This window comes from Taudactylus pleione, unplaced genomic scaffold, assembly GCF_031769625.1.
Source record: "Taudactylus pleione unplaced genomic scaffold, aTauple2 ptg000518l, whole genome shotgun sequence".
Taxonomy (NCBI): Eukaryota; Metazoa; Chordata; class Amphibia; order Anura; family Myobatrachidae; genus Taudactylus; species Taudactylus pleione.
In genome coordinates this window covers 10,847,213-10,869,022 of record NW_028284920.1, presented here as the reverse complement: position 1 = coordinate 10,869,022, position 21,810 = coordinate 10,847,213, and the positions used below count along the sequence as shown (strand labels likewise).

At 41.3% G+C, this 21,810-nt stretch overlaps 1 protein-coding gene across 1 annotated transcript in view; it reads right to left on the bottom strand.

The window, feature by feature from the left end:
* LOC148501482 (olfactory receptor 8J3-like) overlaps positions 1-19,042 on the bottom strand; it is a 34,347-nt gene extending 15,305 nt beyond the window's left edge. Inside the window, exons 1-2 of the mRNA XM_088450419.1 lie at positions 19,015-19,042; positions 9,168-9,995 (exon numbers count right to left, since the gene is read on the bottom strand). Coding sequence (XP_088306545.1) covers positions 9,168-9,995; positions 19,015-19,042 — 856 coding nt within the window. The remainder of the gene's footprint in view (positions 1-9,167; positions 9,996-19,014) is intronic.
* Positions 19,043-21,810: the final 2,768 nt, after the last annotated feature.

The window sequence follows — 21,810 nt, the reverse complement described above, 5'->3', positions numbered from 1 at the left end:
AGTGTGCTGGGGTAATCTTTTTTTTTACCTCCAGGATGTTGCCGGAATCTGTCCCTTCCTTTCCCATTATGCTATGGGAAAAAAATCTTATTGGTGCTTTCATCATATACAGCTTAGGCTACTATAACCTTCTCCTTTCTTACATCCCTCTGTATCACCTCTACTAAATTCAATCTATCCTAATGCTAATTCCCCCAGCCCTCTCTAGTGTATATGTGCATAGTGCATAATAAAAACTAAACCATGAAGTAGTGCCCAATGCAATATTTTCAACAATTATATAAATATTTGAGTCTAATAAAAAGTAACAATGCAAAAAGTTGGTATAAAATATATAAGAAAACATTTAATGTACATATATAGAAAACATACAATTGTTAAAATAAGTAGATATGCAAAGGCAAAAAGAGGAATATAAATATATAGATAAAAAAATTGTACTTCATAAAACAAAAAAGAGGTAGATCATATGCTTATCTTAATGGGGTAATCAGATACAGTTCATGGAGGCAAGAATAGTGCAAGCTCCAATGTGTTTCATAAGTAATCAGACTTCATCAAGGGGATGTATCAAACTGATGAGGTGGAGAGGTTTAATAAGACATTAAAACATATGCTAACAAAAGTAATTTACAAGGATGATAGAGATTGGGATTACTTGTTGCCTTATTTGTTGTTGGACATAAGAGATGCACCTCAATCCTCCACCGGGTTTTCACCTTTCGATTTGCTATATGGGAGACACCCAAGGGCGTTATTAGACATCGCCAAAGAGACTTGCGAGGGGCAGTCCAGTCCGTATAAAACCGTTATTGAGCATGTTTCCTAAATGCAAGAAAGAATTGCTGCTGTGGTGCCGATAGTGAGGGAGCACTTGGAAAAGGCCCAACAGGCACAGCAGAGGGTATACAACTGCAATGCTCGGTTACGCGTCTTTGCTCCTGGAGACAGAGTATTGGTGTCAGTTCCCACAGTAGAAAGTAAACTCTTGGCTAAGTGGCAAGGACCCTTTGAAATTTTAGAAAAAGTGGGGCAGGTTAATTATAACGTTAACCAGCCGTGGAAAAGTAAGCCAGAACAGATATACCATGTAAACCTTATAAAACCCATGAAGGATAGAGCAGCTCTGTTAGCCGTCCGAGCCCCTCCAGTAAACCCCGGGCCCTTGGTTCCCGAAGTGACAGTGGCAAAAACCCTGTGAGCAGTTCAACAGCAGGAAGTTAAGGAATTTCTTATCAGAAATAGGGTGCTGTTTTCTGACATACCTGGAAAAACCATGGTCATTAAACATGACATAATCACTGACCCAGGGGTTAAGGTTAACCTAAAGCCCTATAGGTTACAAGAAGCCCAAAGAGAATCAGTATCCAAAGAAATTAAAAAAATGTTAGAGTTGGATATAATTGAAGAATCACATAGTGAGTGGTCAAGTCCCATTGTGCTTATTCCAAAGCCAGACGGGAGTGTGCGTTTCTGCAATGACTTCTGGAAATTGAACAGTGCGTCAAAGTTTGATGCTTACCCAATGTCTAGGGTGGATGAACTAATTGAAAGGCTAGGGACAGCCAGATATTTGACCACTTTTGACTTAACCAAAGGGTATTGGCAAGTGCCGTTAACTGAGAATGCAAAGAAAAGACAGCTTTTTCTGCACCAGAGGGGTTGTTCCAATACAAGATGCTGCTCTTTGGGCTACATGGGGCACCTGCTACCTTCCAAAGAATGATGGATAGGATTCTAAGGCCCCATATACAGTATGCCACTGCATATCTAGATGATGTGGTCATTCATAGTCCTGATTGGCAGTCTCACTTGGCCAGAGTACAAGCAGTGTTGGACTCCATCTATAAGGCAGCTTTGACAGCCAACCCAAAAAAGTGTCTAGGGATGGAAGAAGTAAAGTATCTTGGATACACCTTTGGCAGAGGTTTGATAAAGCTACAGCTTAATAAAATTGAGGTAGTACAAAACTGGTCATGACCCCTGTATAAGAAGCAGGAAAGAGCCTTCTTAGGGATTGCTGGGTATTATAGGAGGTTTATACCCAATTTTGCCACCATTGCAGTCCCACTGACTGACCTTACCAAAGGCACAGAGAAAGTCATTGTGGAATGGAGTCCTGAAGCAGAGAAGGTTCTCAGGCGTTGAAAATAGTGTTGCGTTCCCAACCAGTTCTGATGACTCCTGATTTTGACAGGAAGTTTGTTTTGCAAACTGATGTGTCAGAAGCAGGTATAGGAGCGGTCCTGTTCCAGAGCAAGGAAGGAGAGGAACATCCTATTTTTTACCTAAGCAGGAAATTAAATGTACATGAGAGACACTATGCTACAGTTGAGAAGGAAGCATTGGCCATAAAATGAGCATTGGAAACTCTCAGGTACTATTTGGTGGGAAGGAAATTCAGGCTGATCACTATCCATGCCCCATTGAAGTGGATGTCAGAGAACAAGGAGACCAATGGGAGAATACCAAGGTGGTTCTTGGCGCTACAAAACTTTAAATTTTCAGTAGAACACAGGCCAGGAAGCCAGCTGGTCAATGCAGACGCTTTGTCACGCGTTCATTGCTTGGGGGCTGCAGTTGTTCTGCCCCACAGGTTGAAACAAAGGGGGGGATATGTGATAGAAGCACTGGACAATTTTGAATGGCTTCTATATCTATCCCAGATTCCTGTCCTATATGTTTTAAAACCCCCAAGAGAAGTCTGTTTGGAAAAACAGACTAGAAATGTCAGCTTTAGTGAAAAGCCGGAATGGGTCCTGGGAGTGTGATTGTGAGGAGAGGGAGGGCTCCATCCACAGGCCACTCCAGGTGTTGGGCCTTTTAGCCTGGTAGCAGGCTCATTAGGGCTTGTTCCTGAAAGTGGCTCAGATAAACTGGGTTTTGTTATAGCTGAGTGTCTCATACCTGGGAGGGCAGGCCCACAGGCTAGTTTGCTCTGAGGCACTGTGTGATATCACCTGTAAGTACTGTGGACGTGAACTTATTTAGTCTTCTGTTAGTGAGGGAACCTGCTGTCTAGTTAAAGCCCAGACGGGCTAGGATTTTGTTTGTGTTTTGTTTTATTTATGTGTCCAGTACAATAAAGACTGGATCCTACCAGCTTGCATGAGAACCCCAGAATTGTGTCCTGTTTCTCCGGCTGCTGTGTGTGTAAAGAGGGAGTCCATCTAGCCAGGAGAGGGACCCCTATCCCGACTGTGTCACAATATATATATACAAAGCACGTGGTTCGGCACTCCTTAATGTAAAGTTACTTAGCTAGCTGCCTGCACCCGATTATGCTGAATAGATCCCCATACCTGCGGCACTCCCCGCTGACGAAAAATCACACTGCAGTCAAGGCTGGTAGTATAAATGTTTCTAACTCTTATGTGGCTACTAACTGCAAATGCAGGTGCCTGATCGTATACAGCATAACTACTAAAACAAATAGTCCGACAATTCAACATATACAAATACATAGAGCACATGATAATATACATACCGCTGACACACCTGCATATTCCTGTTGCTATAAGATTATTACTTTTGTAGATCGGTGTGTCAGGTTTATGTATATTATAATTTGCTCTATGTATTTGTGTATATGTTGTATTGTCGCACTATTTGTTTAGAGCGCATATCTTGTGCTCGATTACATTGACTAATGTTATTACTATGATGCATGCTGGCTTCCTGTGTTTCTATGGTGATGGTTCACTATGTGGTGAAGCAATGATGTCCCTGGTATGTGCCAATGGGTGGGTGTGAGGTTCCGCTGCACCGAGGCAATATGTTCACTTGGTGGCTGTATATAAGGTAAGATGTTACCATGTTTATGTGTGTCCGGATGAAAATGCCATGATGTGAGGCATTGAAACGTTGATATTACCAGCCATGGACCTTAGCAATCCTACAGGTGCGTAGGTTCATGGAAATAACTAGATTTATGGATTTTTAATCTGAGAACAAATACAAAAATGATTAAATAAAGGACACACAGGTTAATGTACACAAACAGTTTCAAGAAATAAAAGGGAATAACACAGAATCTCTAACATATGAAAGATGAGTTAGGACCCTGCAGTGAAAGCAGTTCACATCAGAAAGCATTTGGTGCATCCCAGTCTTACGAACTCTCCTTAGGTAATGCACAATATGGGATGTAGCTAGATTTGCTGGCAGACAGGATGCTGGCAGCTGAAATATCGATGCCAGAATCCTGGCAAAATGATGGCGCCAATATCCAAAAGGAGATCAGGATACCGGCGTTTGGAACACGAACACCGGAATCACAAACGTCTGGACCATGATAAGTATTGCAGTTTCCCCAGGGATGGGGGAGTTAGGTTTAGGTACCCCTGGGGGAGATAAGGGTTAGGCAACCCCCAGGGAAGGTTAGAGTTAGGCTATGGGGAGGGCACCCCCAGGGGGAGGTTAGGGTTAGGCACCACCGGGGGGAGGTTAGGGTTAGGCACCACCGGGGGAGAACTACAACTTGGGCCACTAATTAAAGGGCACTGCATAAGGAGTACCACTATTGGGGGCACTGCATGGCATGACTATACTGGGGGAACTATATAAGGGGCGCTGCACAGGGGGGACCACTACTGGTGGTACTGCATAGTGGGGATCACTACTGGGGGCACTACTGGAGTCCAGCACTGCACTGGGGGACTGCATAAGGGGGTCCACTTCTGGGGCAAAAGGGGTACTGAACAGGGGGACAACTACTGGGGGCACTGTATAAGGGGCACTGCATAGGGAGGATCACTCCTGGGAGCACTACTGGAGTCCTGCATAAGCGGGACCTCTTCTGGGGCACAAGGGGACACTGCATAGGGAGGACCACTACAGGGGGCACTGCATAGGGAGGACTACTTCTGTGGGTATTTTATAAGGGGCACTACTGTGGACTGCATAAGGGGGACCACTCTTGGGGCACAAGGGGTACTGCACAGGGGGTACAACTACTGGGGGCACTGTATAAGGGGCACTGCATAGGGGGGATCACTACTGGGGGCCTGCAAAAGGGTGACCACTACTGGGGGCAATGTTTAAGGGGCACTACTTGGGGCCTGCATAAGAGGGACCACTACTGGGGGACATTGCATACTGGGAGAATAAGGAGCACAACTGTGGGGACTGCATTAAGGTGCATATGTTATGGAAAGCACTATTCCCAGAGTGACAAGAAAGGGGTGTATGTCATGGTTATGGCTTTTTCCATGAGACCATGGCCCCTTAATTTGTTTGGGAATGCGCAACAATATGCCTGGGGGTGCCAAAAAATATACTCGCTTACCAAAAACTTTGGGCTAGGGTCGGCCCTGTGTATGCTGACCACTGATGTGCAGCAAAATGCCTGCACCACTCCCAGCATCTCTGTGCATCTTTTTAACCATCCCACGTTTGCTTCTCAGTCACAGTCCAGGCACGACGCATACATTTCTAATACAGTGATATCAAATCTGTACTGCAACTCTGTATGAATGAGCCATCATTAGGAGGGCATGATGGTTCTAGTAGTACTAGTAGGAGTTCCCAGGGGTGACTCCCAGGTAAGCTGGCTCTCAATTTGGATGCATTTATGTACGTGCCTTTATCATGAGGCCTTACTTATAGTCAAAATATATATGTGCCTTTATCATGAGGTCTTATAATTGTTATAAATTACATTTGGGGTGACTGTTTGGGCGTAGGGCCCCCGAGGCTACTCTAGCTGGGCCTCCTCATGGCATCACCACTTAATACACATAGTTACTTTACACATCACCTTTTATGTTTGTTTTTTATTCATGTAATTTTTCACATATATTTTAACCCCTTTTTCAACAATTATTAATTACTCTCATACATCTATACTTTACACTGCACTGTCACCCTTTTTGCATTTTTTCATGTGATACCCTGGGGGGCTCCTGGGCTGCACGTTTTTTCGGGGTGCCCTGCTCCCTGGACGTGAACCCCTTAGTGTTAGGGACTGCTAGTGACAGAGAAGCCGTGATGTGGCCTAGCAGCTTCCTATGTATTTGCAAATTCATGCAACTAATATCTCTCATTTTCTATTACCATATAGTCTTCATATATTGTTGCAAGTATAATTCAGTGTGCTGAGGAACAATAGGGGGTTAAACCCCCCCTTTTTTCTACTTGGTATGACCCCTTCCTTTCATGCACCTGAAAAGTACTGCCAGATTGTTTGAGCAGCTGCCATTTTTTGTTTGTTGTACAAAATTAGGATGCAAGTGAAGTTTTACTCAGATGCATGCACATAAAAAAACATCACTCCACTGTGTCCAACATTGCCGCTGCGTTCGAGGCCCTTAGTCTACAATATTGCTGCTTCATTGATTTGCATGCTCAGTTCTGTGATAACAAAAATAGGAAGCAGAGCATATATGTATTATTATTATTATTGTTTATTTCTATAGCACCATGAGGATACCAGGCTTATATGTGCGTTATTTTCACCTATCGCCTTTCACCGCCTTGCACAGTACCCAGGTTCCTTTATGAGTCCCTTTGGATCTCACAGGAATGACACAATGTACAATGTTACCTTTATTTTGCACAGCATACATATAGTCATGTAAAAACAGCAACTACCAACTATACACAGTATTGGCTTCTTTGCCCTTGACTTTCTGATCCATGCCGCTTGGCCTGATCGTCCTCTACTCGCAAAGAGCAGGGCATACCGGATAGTCACCTCGCTCTGGCCTGCACACTAACCTTGTATCTGGGATAGCTCTGGAGGGAGCATATGTGCATTGGCTGCGTATCTTTTGCTGGACCTTATCACTTTTCACTCTTCACATTTCACTTCTCCTAACACTGCTTAGTAAATAGACCCCTGAATCAGAAGAAACACCTTTTTAGGTGCACTCTTTCAAATAAAACATAACATAATTTTAATTGTATAAAGGACAATGTAACATTAAACAATATTCATTTGAGGTCCAAAAAATAATTTAGGGCATCAAAGATAAAATGAGAATGGAATAGTGAGTAAGCTACAGTATACAAGAGCTTACTTAGATGACATAGGCAAAAGGAAATTAGGCATAATAGTAGTAAATTGGTGAATTAATTACTTTAACAAAACTTACATCACGTCTACATATAGTGCCATCGTAAATACGATACTGCTATCTTAATAATCCACATAAGTTGCTAACAATAAATGTGAGCACTCCATTGTTTAGAAATTGTACAGTTACCGTACAATTTCTGTTCCCAAAATAATATTGGAGTAAAATGTATAGGTCCCTCTGTTATGGTAGTAACTGTATGAGAAAAGTAATCTTAGTTACTCTAAAACTGATTACAAATCATGCAACTGATGTTTAGTATCACAAGTCATGCAACATTACCTTACAAATCAGGCTGTCCAAGTGAACAAGTCCAAGTGAAACACACATCATTGAGCACCTCATTTCCGGGTACTCATACTGCATACACAAGACCGGCTCCTGAACATGCCGACAAGTATTGCACCTGTGTTGAGATCCTGGCTCCAGCATAGTGAAGTTGACATAGTGACTGGTGACATTGGAGCCTATTCATCAACACTAAAATAACGTTTTTAAGGACATTTTCCTTAATCACCGTTATTTTAGTATTCATGAAGATATTTAACACAGGAGATATCACTGATATCTCCTGGTTAAGTCAGCCTGCGTTAATTTCCACACTCCCCAAACACTAGTATGGGGATATTGAATGATGGTATTCATCAAATTCTGAAAATTATGTATTTTCGGAACTTGATGGAGGTACTATCTGCCACTGTGAGGTGGCGTATAGCAGGTGACACTTACCTGTGTCAGAGTGAGCAGGTCCCCCGCAGTCTTCCTTCGGCGCTCCCTCATCTCTCCTCTGGCTCCATCTGCTGTTCTGACACGTGTTCTCCAGGCAGAACACAGCAGGCAGGTAAGTCGGGGATGGGGGGGACGTGAGCCGGGGGGGCAGGGGGGCACACAAAATTACCGCAGCTGTTGGCAGTCCTGAGCATGCGCAGGTTTTACAGATGTAACAGCGCATGCACAGCATGGATTCCAGCTACGGTAAGGTAGAGTGGAGAGGGAAAACTATCTATTTCCTGAAAAGCTGTCAATGCAAAAATGACCGCTTTTCGAAATAGATAGTTATGGAGAGGAGGAATGATGAATTCCTCCAGTAATTAGGTAGAACCATGCGAGTTCTAAACCTAATTACCACCATCGTTGTTTTAGTTATGATGAATAGGCCCCAATGTCACTGTTGACATCTTGACCTTGCTGTCTTACTACACTGGTGTCATGATCCTCAATACTAACAACAGGCTTTAAGGACAATCCAAATATAAGTTTTTAGATGAATTGACTGCTTTATATATTATTATTATTATTAATGGACAGCTCTGTGCTCTCTGTTTGGAAATTTAAAGGGAGATTCTTGTCCTCTTTAGATACCTTCTAAAGAGGACAAGTGGAGGCGTTGGCAATAGCAACCAATCAGCTGTCATTTATCAGGTACATTGAATAATATTATAGCTAGATTCTAATTGGTTGAAATGGGCAAATCTTCCTCTTGCTCTCTTTAGAAAGTTTGATAAATCTCCCCATTAGAATATTAACTCCAAAGGATCGAGAACTGATGTCAATGATAGAGTATTCTCTGTATAGCGCTGTATAATATAATGGTGCTATATAAATAAACAATAATACCTGCATTCGTCAATTTTAACCATACTATATTACCTACACTGGCATATTAAACAAAAACAGAATATTGTTTACAGCTGCACCAAAAAACATCAAAATTTTCAGAATGACGCATCAAATAAATACTCAATGTTATGAATAAAAGCTGATGGAACAAAGAAAAACAATATTGTAATAAAAAAGTTAGAAAACCCAATTGGTTAATAACTCATTATTCTAGAAGTGTTTAGAAGATAAAAGAAATAAACATCTGATTCTTATATCTTGTGTTATCTATTCCCTGTGTTTACATTATTATAAATGACCCACAATTCTATATTTTAAGAAAAGGGAAGGACAGTATGTATTAGCATTAACAAAAAATCAAATTTTTCCAAATGGCTAATCTTTTAAATGCTTTTATTACATCCCTGTTCCTTAATGTATAAATAATTGGATTTAACATAGGGATGATATTGACATAAAGGACAGAAAGACTCTTTCCCTCATCTAAAGAGTATGAAGATGATGGCTTCATATACATACAAGCAATCATTAGGTAGAAGAGAACAACAATAGTTAGATGAGATACACAGGTGGAGAAAGCTTTGTGTCTTCCTTTTCTGGAGCCAATGTTAAGAATAGAGGAGATAATATAGATATATGAGGTTAAAGTCAGCAAAAGACAGTTCAGGACAATTAATACACCCTCTGTAAATATTACATACTCTGTGATAGAAGTGTCATCACAGGCTAACTTTAATAATGGGGTGAGATCACAGAAAAAGTGGTTGATTTGAATAGATGAACAATAGCAAAGAGAAGAAATGAGGACACTTATGGGGAGAGCAGCAATAAAACCGACCACCCATGCAACAATAGCTAATGTTAGACAGGTTCTCCTGTTCATGGTTTGGTGATAGCACAACGGATGACAAATAGCAGCATATCGGTCATATGCCATTGAGGTGAGTAACATATACTCCATGCTTCCAAAAGAGTTGAAGAAGAAGAGTTGGGTCATACACCCTTGGAAGGAAATCTTCTTGATGCCCATTATGACAAGTTGCAGCAGGCTTGGACCTGTAACTGTTGAATAAAATATGTCAATGAAAGACATATTACAGATAAAGAAGTACATGGGCTTTTGCAGGTTGTTGTCCAGGCAGATTACACTGATAATCAAAAAATTACTTGTCATAGTGAGAAGGTACACCACTAGGAACAGCAAGAATAGAGGAACCTTCAGTTCTTGATAATCAGAAAATCCAAGGATGATAAACTCACTTGTGCTGCTTCGATTTGATGCCTTCTTGGCAAAGGTATCTGATAATAATATAGGCACAATAGAAACAATTTAATTGAAAACATTTTGTATTATAGTAATGATACATATTGATATATAGAAAGGAATGAAGTAATATATCGTATTGCTATATTTTGGTGTTTTTGTCATACAATATAATGTACACTCAGATGATTTTCAAGTTTTTCTTCCAACAGTAATTAAGGAATGCTCTCTTAAGCAATTAAAACAATTATATATTTTTTAATACTTTATAAAACAAAATATTACAATTATGCAAATTCACATAAATTCATAAAAAAATATTTATTTATCAAGAACTCAAATGTAAATAAAATTAAAAAGATGTGCGTACTGTAACTTATTACACATTACTGCAAACAAAAATATTATACTTATCTAAATAAAAATTAATTTGATTATATAAGGACATACACATTGAAATTCATTACAATTTACAATTATTGACAAAATGTGTATGGAAGGCTAATCAGTTGGATTTAACTAGGGGATGTGAGAAAACAAACAGTGTAATGGCAGTGATATCGATTTTTTTCATCTTTTTTAAAAGTGTTTTTTTTATAACATTTGATAGTCACTCTGCTACTTAATACTTTTCTTGTTTTACCATTTTTACTCATGTTCAAACCATCTGACAGACAGAATACCATATCCACCAGTAGCATCAGTACTTTGATACGGGCTTATCCAAATATTAAACTAAACTTTAAACTGTGTTAATCTGAATGGTGTAGAATGAAAAGGTAACAGGGTACTGTAACAGGCATTCTTATAAGCTAACATTTTCCTATGGGTGTTTGAATTTTGCAGTTATTTCAAGGTTTAAGCTCCAAGGATGTTAAGTGTTCATGAGAGAATTGTAAATATATTTATGTTTAGCAAGTGTATAATTAATCAGCTTGTGATTGGTTTCATGATGTGTCAGTGTCATTATAGTTGAAGAGAAGAAATATAACCCCCAAACTTTTTAATATAAAAGATCAAGCCAGTGATTCTTATTACATGTTTACTAAAGATAATAATTGTTTTAAATTACTATTTGATTAACAGTGTCTACATACAGTATATGATTCCAGGCACCAGGCACTTGTTGACAGTGTTATTTTTATTTTTTTTATTAAAATGGCTAATTTTTCTTTTGCAACATATTCATATACTTGTGTGACAGATGGTGTGTCGGGGGTCTTCCGGCAGGCTCTGTGCCTAGCTAATGAAGCAGAGTTGATATGACCCATCATTTTAGCTACACCCCCATTGATCAGTTATTAGTATAGCAACTCTCTTGAACAAAGGTTAGGTACAGCAGTCATTGTAAAACAAAGGAGAGGAATGTAAAGCAAGCAAGAAGAAGCAGTGATGAGGAGTGGGCAAGCAGCAGCCAGGAAGTGGTTGACAAGGAGGAAAGGAGGGTGTGGAGAATTGGAAGCAGCGGAAGATTTTCTAGAGGTATGGTGGAACTAAGTAAGAAGACCAGGTCTTTCTGCCCAGGTAACCCCTCCCCCCCCAATAACCTCAACCATGATCCTAGGCCAGTATTGGGCACAGCCCTAGGATTCAGCACCAGGCTTGTACTGGCCGAGTCCCAGGGAAAGGGCACCAGATCCCCTTTGTCTAATCAAGGTCCCAGACCTTCTCACAAACTAGGAAACAGACCAAAACCCAGTTCTGAGAGTTAGTCTAGTCTACAGCCAAGCTAGGTCACTTCTGCCTCCATCCTCAGCAACACCAATGACCAACTCTTTGCTGCTTTTCATGCATTGGTGGCTTTTCATGTGTAGTTGGGTTGGCCCTATGTCCCCAATGTAGTTGGGTGCACTGATCCTGCATTATTTGTATGTTTTTTTGTTATATTGTATTGTCTTGTTAGTGCATTGTTTTTTTCTGCATTGTTTTAACTTAAGTATTCTTATATTGTATTATAACGGTGTTGTTTCCTCACTGAACTGTTGTGTATTGTAGTATTGTTCACTTAAGCTGCAATGTGCTAATTAGTTTAGGACCGCACATGCACAGGTAGAATAGGAATTAGATATATTGAAGCCAATGTATTGTGCATTTTGCATCTACTTACAGGTAGTGGGTGGCTGGCTCATGAGTAAGTATTTCCAGAAACATCACAAGAAGAGCTGAACATATTGAGAATGTGGGTTAATTTTTTGGCACAACACCTTATTTGGTTAGTTAAGGATTTCTAACCTGAAGTATTGCTTAATTTCCATCACTGGGGCATTCTTTGTCACACATTATGGTCTGGGTCCCCGTTACTGGGTCCAGCGGTGTCACCTTACTGCCATCTGTGGCTGCCTGTGGCATCCCTGAGACCTGTGGTCACTCCTCTGTATATGTGGCTAGCACACTCCCTGTGGTTTTCCACAATTCTGAACCATGGGTGCCACCATCCGGGATGTGATCACATAACCAGCTCTGCCAAACAATGTCCAGGATCTACAGTCACATGTCTGGCTTATCAGCCCTATTGAAACCAGGAACTGCTGATCACACATTGCCAATACAACATTTTGCCCTAGAGATCAGTACCATGGCCCGTGGTTCTGTTTTGTTTTCTACATTTTGTTCCAGTTACCAGCTCCAACATTTACTTAACAACATTCTGCATCTGTTCCAAGTATCATTTCCTGTAATTGCTTAACAACATTCTGCACCTATTCCAGCTACCTGCTTAGTATTGCTTTCCAGCACTTTGTCCTGATACATTCCTGCAGCCTGCTTCTATAGTGCTACAGCACCCAATTCCAGGATCATCCAGCTTCATTTACACTATAACACATACAGATAGCCCTAGGGGTTCAACCTGAAACAACAAAACCCTAGTGACATGACCGTTTGTACTGACCAAATGGATTCAGCAGGGAGACTGGCCCCACAAATTGACTCAGGGCCTGATACAGAGCTGCTCGCTCTGACAGAGCGCTCGCTCTGAATCAGGGATGATCTTTTTTTTTTTTAGAACGGCCTCCTGGCCACTTGCATAGCTGTGGGTGACCACCCACAGCTATAGTGAGCGGCCATGATGATGGTCGCGATGGTCAAGACTTGTGGTAGGGTCTCATGGCCGCAAGCCCCAGAGAGATTTCAGCTCTAACAGAGCCAGAATCTCTCCACTGACATCACTTGTGATGTCAGTGGGGCCGGCCCCAAATGGTAGGCGTTCTCATGGGAACGCCTCCGTTTGGGCAGCCACCCCCCCCGGCCCGCCCACCAAAGGGGGCATGCTGTCACTCAACATCGACAGCACACCCCCTTTGGTGCGAGACCCGGAGCGACAGATTGCCCATCGCTATCCAGGTCTCGCGAATGCACTTGCGACCGGGTCAGAATCAGGCCGTCAGTCCAATATTTGGCAAGCAGACTGGAAAAACAAGAAGCAAATCAGGTCCCACAGGACCTGTTAACTTGCATGGATTCTATTGAAGTATCTCTGAGCAACCAAGTCACAAAACAGTTGTTTGGTTAAGTACAGTCCAGCTCTTCACCTACAGTATGACATCCAGGCTACGCCAACCTACTCTGACTAAGTATAATGGAAATCCTAAAACTTGCTGAGGATTTCTGAACCAATGCAGTAATCACTTTGAATTGCTACCTGGGAACTTTCCTACAGCAAGATCCAAGATCACCTACATTATTTATCTACAGTCTGGGCAAGTCCTAGCATGGGCATCTTTGCTGTGGGAGAGGTCTGATCCTATTCTATTAGACTATGACAGATTCTTAGCTATATTAAGGTTCACATACAGTACAGTTGGACAATACTGTATGTCTTGCAATTCTGAATCCTTTTATCAGGACTTCAGAGGAATAATGAGGCACTTGTTGCTGTCTTTTGGCAAGGCATCTCATATAGAATTAAATATGAACTGGGTTCTCGAACATTACCCACCAGTCTATACAATCTGATTTCCCTCTGCAACAGGGTGGATCTCAGCTTCCACAAAAGATCCCTGGAAAGGACTAAAGTAGAGCATCCTAAAGTTCACCTTTCTCCATGCTTTTGGTTGCTATCTCCAAATTCAGAGGAACCAATGCAAAAAGGCCATTCCTGTCTCCTCCCCAAAGAATGTGAAAGATCTTTCTGAGAATACCTCTGTCTCTATTGTGGCAAGCTGGCCATATGCTTTGTATCTGTCTGGAAAATGCCTGATCCTTGCTAATGGTGGAGTGGTAATTTTAGGAATATCTACTCACTCTCCTGGATGTATCATTCATGCAGCTTCCAAACACCCCATGGGTTTTGAATATTTACCTGTCCTTCTAGACTCTGGAGCAGATGGGAACTTTATGACAGCAGCATTGCTAAGAAATTGGCCCTTCTGTTAACCTCTTTCCCTGATCTCAGAATTATTTGAGTCAAAGGTTGCAACCACCTTCACAAAATTAGACCTTGCTGGAGCATACAACCTTATTAGAATTACCAGGGCCACAAGTGGAAGATAGCATTCAATACCCAGATGGGCATTACTTGTATCGGGTCTTTGGTCTGTGCAATGCTCCTGCTGTATTCCAAAGCTTTATGAATTAAATCTTCCTGGACTTGTTATACATCACTGTGGTTATAAATCTAGATGACATCCTCATCTTTTCTAGGAATATCAAGTGTCAATGCAAACATGTCAAGGAAGTTCTTATTTGTTTAAGACTAAACAACTTGTTCTGCAAACTAGAAAAATGTATGTTCAGTGAGGACTCCATTCCCTCCTTGGGTATATCATCTCTGGCTCTGGTTTGCAAATGAATCCAAAGAAAGTTCAGATTATCTTCAACTGGCCAAAGCCTACCACTCTAAAAGTTGTACAACAGTTCTTAGGCTTCACCAAACACTACTGAAAATTCATATGGGGATATTACACAGTACTTTTTCCAATTACTGGTCTCACCAAGAAGGGTGCCATTCCTGCCATGTGGTCTGAAGATGTTCAGCTAGCCTTCCAACAACTCAAGCAATCGTTAATTTTGGCACATATACTAAATCAGCCAGATGTTGCTCTTCCATTCTTCCTAGAGGTGGATGCTTCTTCTGATAGAGTGGGAGCAGTTATCTACAAGAAGGCGACTGATGGCAAACTTCACCCATGCAGGTTCTTCTCTCATAAATTCCAACCTGTGAGAGAAACTATTCTATTGGTGATAAAGAGCTGCTTGCCATGAAAATAGCTCTGGAGGAATGGAGGCATCTGTTGGAAGGAGCACTCGCATCATCTGGTGGTCTCTGTTTTTCTAATGGTTGATATCCTAATATCTCTACACCTTGGATCCAAGAACTGCAATGTTGATGCCATCTCTCAGTACATGCTTGAGGATGAAAATCCCTAAGCCTTGGAGAGACATTGTATCCTAGATCCCCAGTGCGTGGCAGCAGTCACTCAATTATCCACCCTTTCTCTGGGAAAAACCTTCATCCTATCAAAGTTGTATGAAAAATTATTTAATTGGCCACATTGCTCCTGATTTGCCAAACATGCTGGGGTCCATAAGACTATTGGTGGCCTACTGTCCAGCAGAATATGAAGCAATTTTTTGCAGCCTGTGACTAATGTACTCAACATAAGACATCCATGTATATCCATTCCTAAAATTCCCTGGACTCACAGATCAGTGGATTTCATAACCGATCTATGCCTTTTAATAATCATACCACCATCTAGATTGTAGTACTGTAGATCAGTTCTCCAAAATGGCCCATTTTGTACCACTCTATGACTCCCTTCAGCTCTAGTTCTGGCACAACTGTTCACTCATAAATTTACTGGCTCCAAGAGTGCCCTATCGAAATTGCATCGAACTCTGGAGGCAATTTTGTAGCAAAAATGTGGTGTTCCTTGTGCAATTCCTTACAAATAAAGCTTAATCAGTCAAATGGCCAGAATGAGTGGGTCAACCAGCACCTCTACATATCATCTTCACATGATGACTGCTCTTACCTGCTTCCTTGGGTGTAATTCAAAAACAATTACCACTACCATGAGTCCTCTGCTACCATTTGCATTTTACATGGATAAACCAAGTTTTACTCCCATGCCAGCAGCCTCTGTTCTGGCCTCTGAGTCTTTCCTACAAAATTTTGCTAAAAACAGCATCAGGTAAAAACTTCTTGTGTTAAAGTGTCTCAACACTATAAATCAACTTTTATTTCATGACGTAAGGAACTATGTAACAGACAGTAATAGAAACCAAAGAATGAAATTGAAATCAAACAACAACCGACACAAGAATATTGTGTTGATTAATTAGAAAACACAATGAAATATAATTTCTGTTTGATGAAGGTGGGGGAAAGGGCTGAGGGGAATGGCACATATCTTGCAAACATACCATCTGGTGGAGAATCTGATCTGCAACACTCCACTCAAGAGATATGTAAACAGTAATTGCCAGTAGTTGCCACAAAGCACACATTGTTACAACCTCTCAGCTTAGGCTGGTATGGGAAAAAAGGGGGGAAAACTGTGTGCGGTTCCGTGTATTTTCCAATAACCAGCACCGGGCTGAACCAGCCAGGGTGGTAGTGCCATAGCAGGTGGAAAAATAGATTGGGGTCCCCCTGCAATCACATTAACCAGCCCAAAATATGGTCAGCCCATGTATGGAAATCTTTGAAAAGTGGGGACACCTCAAAAATACCAACAGCCCTGTGATATTCCCCGCACCCCTGAGGGTGGTGGGGGTGATGTTAATGGTAGGTCCCAGACAGACAGCCCCTTGTAGTAAATCACTGCATATAATCTTGTTTACAGTAGAGAGAAAAAGTATATGTATTTATATAATGAGAATCATTCTTAAAATTATCCATAGAGTGCTTTATTATAAATTACCTATCTAGAATAGACATATAAAAATATTCTACCCTCCAAGTCTTAAAATATCCCACTACAAAAGTGGGTAGACTTCAGGATGTGGTTATTAGTTTATTAGTACATTGTTATTAATTAATTACCTAGGTGAAATAGTCATATAATACCCATTTTCCACCAGAAACCCGGGTCTGACCAAGGTTTTTGGACATGGTTCCAACCCAGGTCAGATCTAGGTCAGACCCCGTTTACACTGCACCTTCGATCCGGGTTATTTCTGGGTCAGCCACGTTCACACTGAACTCGGGTCTGCCCTGCTAAACTTGTGAGGTCATAAAAAGTGGGAGGTGACTGCTCCACATCCACCAATCAGCTAATTTTAAGCATGACCCAGGTCGGATAACCCAGGTCGTGCCATTTACACTGCACCATTACCCAGGCAAAGTAATCCTGGGTCCAACCCTGGTAGCTACCTGGGTTGGATTCCCAGGTCACTTCACCCGGGTAATTTCCAGGGACCCTTTTCCACTGAGCCTCTACCCGGGAAGACCCAGCAATAAACTGGGTTATTGCAGCAGTGGAAATGGGGTATAACAATACTGTATATTGTCATCCAAGTTTTTCAAATACCCCACTAAAATAATGGGTAGACTCCAGGGTCTAATGGCACTCAGCAATTTACTATTATTTATGTCCTTGAACAATTGTATGTACACACTTTGTAAGATGTTTTCATGTCAGCTGCATTATAGTAACTGAGCAGCCAGATGGCGATCTTGTTTAGTAATTGTATTCTCCTAGTCAAACAAGTGTATCTGTTATGTGCTGTATGTTACTAATCAGCAGCTTAATTTATTTATTACCAGTTATTTATATAGCACACACATAATCTGAAGCGCTTTACAGAGAATATTTGGCCACTCACATCAGTCACTGCCCCAGTCGGGCTTACAATCTATATTCCCTATCACATACGCACACTCATACACACTAGGGTTAATTTGTATTGGGAGCCAATTAACCTACCAGTATATTTTTGGAGTGTGGTAGGAAACCGGAGTACCCGGAGGAAACCCACGCAAGCACAGGGAGAATATACAAACTCCGCATAGGTAGGTCCGTGATGGGAGTCGATCCCATGACCTCAGTGCTGTGAGGCAGTAATGCTTAATAGACACATGCTGCATTAAGTAATAAGTTCAAAAGAAGAATTTTGTATCTTTTCAAAAATTGTTCCACAGTACTCATGATCAGCTTAGAGAAACATGAGAACTGTCTGTGCTTAGCAAACACGTTTCATTAATTATTAGTATTTAGTATTGCTGGCACTATGCATACATACTGTATGCTCAGATAGTATAAGTCAATCAAAACACATTCTGTCTATGGTCTGTAGCTAATTTATAGAGCTGAATATCCCTTTTCCTTATAGAGACTCCTTTCTTTGAATGAAAACATAAAAATTACAACATTTCAACCTATATTATGACATAACAACATGGGTACAGCGGCCTACAGCTAGACATCAATGCACGTTTCACTGTGACCACTTTATCTTAACCCATATCCACTGCCACTTGGGATGCGGGAAAGATCACTGGTAGTTCCTTAGGAGGGGGGGACTGATTATTTTCATTTTTGGACTCTCCAAATTCAGAGGAATTCTAGCAATGGCATTTCCCACTGGCTGGTTCAGCCCTGTGTTGTTTATTGGAATATAATATAGGTGGAACCCTTCCAATTCCAGCCCGAGCTGAGAAGTCTGGTGCTAGATAACACTTTAACCTAACAAAGCCTGCACAGATCATAGTGAGTTGTGTAATCCTTCTCCCAAACTCATCTGCCTCAGACATGTCTTCATGTAATTTTGTGTTTAGTTTTTAATCAATTGTAAAACCAACCATTAGTAAATCTGTTGGTCAAATATTGTAAAGTGTTCTAAAGTTTGGTTTTTGGTCACTTCTCCATCAGTTTGGACTTTAGTAAATGGTTTGCAAAACCGATGGAAAAATGACCAAAAACCCCAAATCAATGTTAAGTAAAATGTATCCTTTCATCCCCAATTGTTCTCTAGTTTTCATCTAGCTTCATTATCTGGTTTTGTATTTCCCACTGTGTTATTAGATGTTTAGTTTTGTGCATATCTTTACTTCCCTTCTGACCTCATTCTTGGGATTTAATAAAATATGTGAAATATTTAATTCTTTACAGCACTCTGAGGCCTTCAGCTGTCTCATGTTTTAGGTATTGTAGTGCTTTATGCCATTTTAATTGGGACATTTAAATGTATTTAGCAATCTGGGGGGAAATTTGCTTGTTTCTGTTATGCACATTCAAGGTTATTGTATGCAAACTCAGCCAAAGGCAGGTGTTCAGCACAATTGTTATGGAATTTACATCAGTAACAACGAACCAAGGATTGATGCACCCTTTCAGTCTGTTCATTCGACTGGAGATGGTATGCAGAAAACAGACTGAGGTTAATGCCTAATAATAGACTGAAGGCAAGGCAAGTCATGTAGTCTGAAAATGTGTTGAATGAATAGAGAGACCAAAGACTTGGCACTGGGTAACTTGGTGAGAGGAATTAAATGAGCTACAGTATTTTACTGAATCAGTCAATCACAACCCAAATGGTATTATGACCTGCAGCAACAGGTAGATCAGCAAAAAAAATCCATTGAGACGTGGGTCCAGGGTCTTGTAGGAACTGATGGAGGCACAAAGTTGACTAGAAGGAGTACTTCTGAAAGACTTATTTCTGACAAAGAATTCACAAGCTAAAACAAATTCTTTGACATCCTGACTCATAGTAGGCCACCATACCAAATGGGTCAGGAGTTCCTGGGTTTTGGAAATTCCAGAATGTGCTGACATCTTGCTCAAATGTATTTCAGACAAAACATAGCCCCTGAATCATTCAAGAATAATCAGTAAACCAGGAGGAGTTTCAGGAGGAGCCTGATCCTGGAGTTGAGAGAGCTGGGAAGATAAATCCAATGTCAAGCCAGCATGAATGGAAGTTGCAAGAACTATGGACAGATTCATTGTATTAGAAGCATGGTTTGGAAGGAAGCTGTGAGACAAAGCATAGGCTTTGATAATCTTTGAGCCACATCTGTTAGAGATGATGAAATTAAACTGAGCAAAAAACAATGCCCAATATGTCTTGTCTTTTGTCCAACTCAATGTACAGTAGGTTTTGTGATTGGCTAAGACTGTGTTAACATGCCTGACTCCTTCCAACCAATGTCCCCAGTCCTCAAAGGCCCATTATATTGCAAGGAGCTCCCAATTTCTAACATAATTGGACTCAGCAGAAGAGAACTTCCTAGAAAAGAAAGCACATGTCACACGCAGGCTATGCTGACCCTCTGCCGAGGTATAGGAAGATGTGGACCCAGGTTGGGAAAGGAACAGGCAGTGAGGCACCTGGATAAATGACTTCCTCATGCACTAGTACCGAATGTTGGCTAGACTCGACCAAAGGCGCAGAGTCTAACTTACTGGGAGGTGTTCACCAGTGACCCCTCCAAGTGGATTTGGGCTTAAGCTGCACCCAGCAAGCAGGTCACGGCCCTTTGGTCAGGTACCCGGCAAAATGGAAGAACACTATCACAGGGAAAGCAAAGGAAAAATATCTGGAAGTTTGTACTGGGGCAATGTAATGAGTACACACTCTGCTAATCCAGATGCAAGGGATGACACAGGAGAATAATATGATGAGATGGTACTTGGATGACATACTAAGTACATACGCTGTGGCTTCAGATGCAGAACTGGCACAGGACAATGATATTATGAGATGGTACTTCGATGATGTACTAAGTACACACACTGTGGCTTTAGACACAGAACTGGCACAGGAGATGACTCTAGGAGATTGTACTTAGTAGCCGTACAATGTACACACACTGTGGATAAACACTAGGAACAAGTCACTAGAAGCAACGGAGCTTGGGACCTGGAACGCTGCAACAGCAAGTCTTCACTGGAAGTAACAACATTGTACAGAGCCCAGATAAATATCCTAAGTTAGCAGTCCATTGGAGGATAGTGTCAGCTGACAGCAACTAATGCTACCATCAGGCAAAGGGCTAATCAGGATATAGACTGTCATTGCTGCATCCATGATGGTAACCATAGAAACCACTTCACGGAGTGAGCACATGGATGTCCTAGCAGACCCCAGGTATAATCCTCAGAACGTCACCCACTGCCACGCCTGGTGTCTTACCACTCGGGAGGTCAGGGGAAGCTGGCACTGATTTGAGTAACGGGCGATCCTAGGCCACAATTTGTCAGTTTCCCCCCCCATTTCAGGGTGACTCTGGACACCCACAAGGCTTCTCAGGAAACTTTTTATGAAAAGCTTGAACAAGCTGTTTAGCATGGACATCAGATGCCTTGATCCATGCTTGTTCTTCATGTCCATACCCCTTCCAGTCAATGAGATATTGAAGATGATTCAATCGGTGTCGAGAGTCAAGGATCTTCTCAATTTCAAATTCGACTCCCAATTGAGTCTGAACTTGAGTAGTCTTGGGTGGAGAATGCTGGAATTGATTAAGGATTAATAGTCATAGAAGAGAAACATGAAATGTGTTTGAAATCTTTAACTGAGGAGGTAGCTCCAATTTACACACCAAAGGATTGATCATTTTAAGAATACGATATGGCCCAATGAATCATGGAGCAAATTTAATTCTTGGAACCTTCAGTCAAATATTCTTAGTTGACAGCCACACCCTATCTCCAATCTTCAGAAGAGGAATGGCAAGACGTTTTCGGTCCGCAAATATTTTGTAATTACTAGAAGCTTTGTTCAAGGAGGAGTGAATATTTTCCCATGTATCAGACAATGATTCACAAGATTAGTGAGGTAAATCTTTGAAATCTGGAACATGCAGATGTCTTCCATATACTGCAAAATATGGAGTAGAATTCGAAGAGTGGTGCTTAAAATTGTGGGCAAACTCTGCCCATGGCAATAAATCGACCCAGT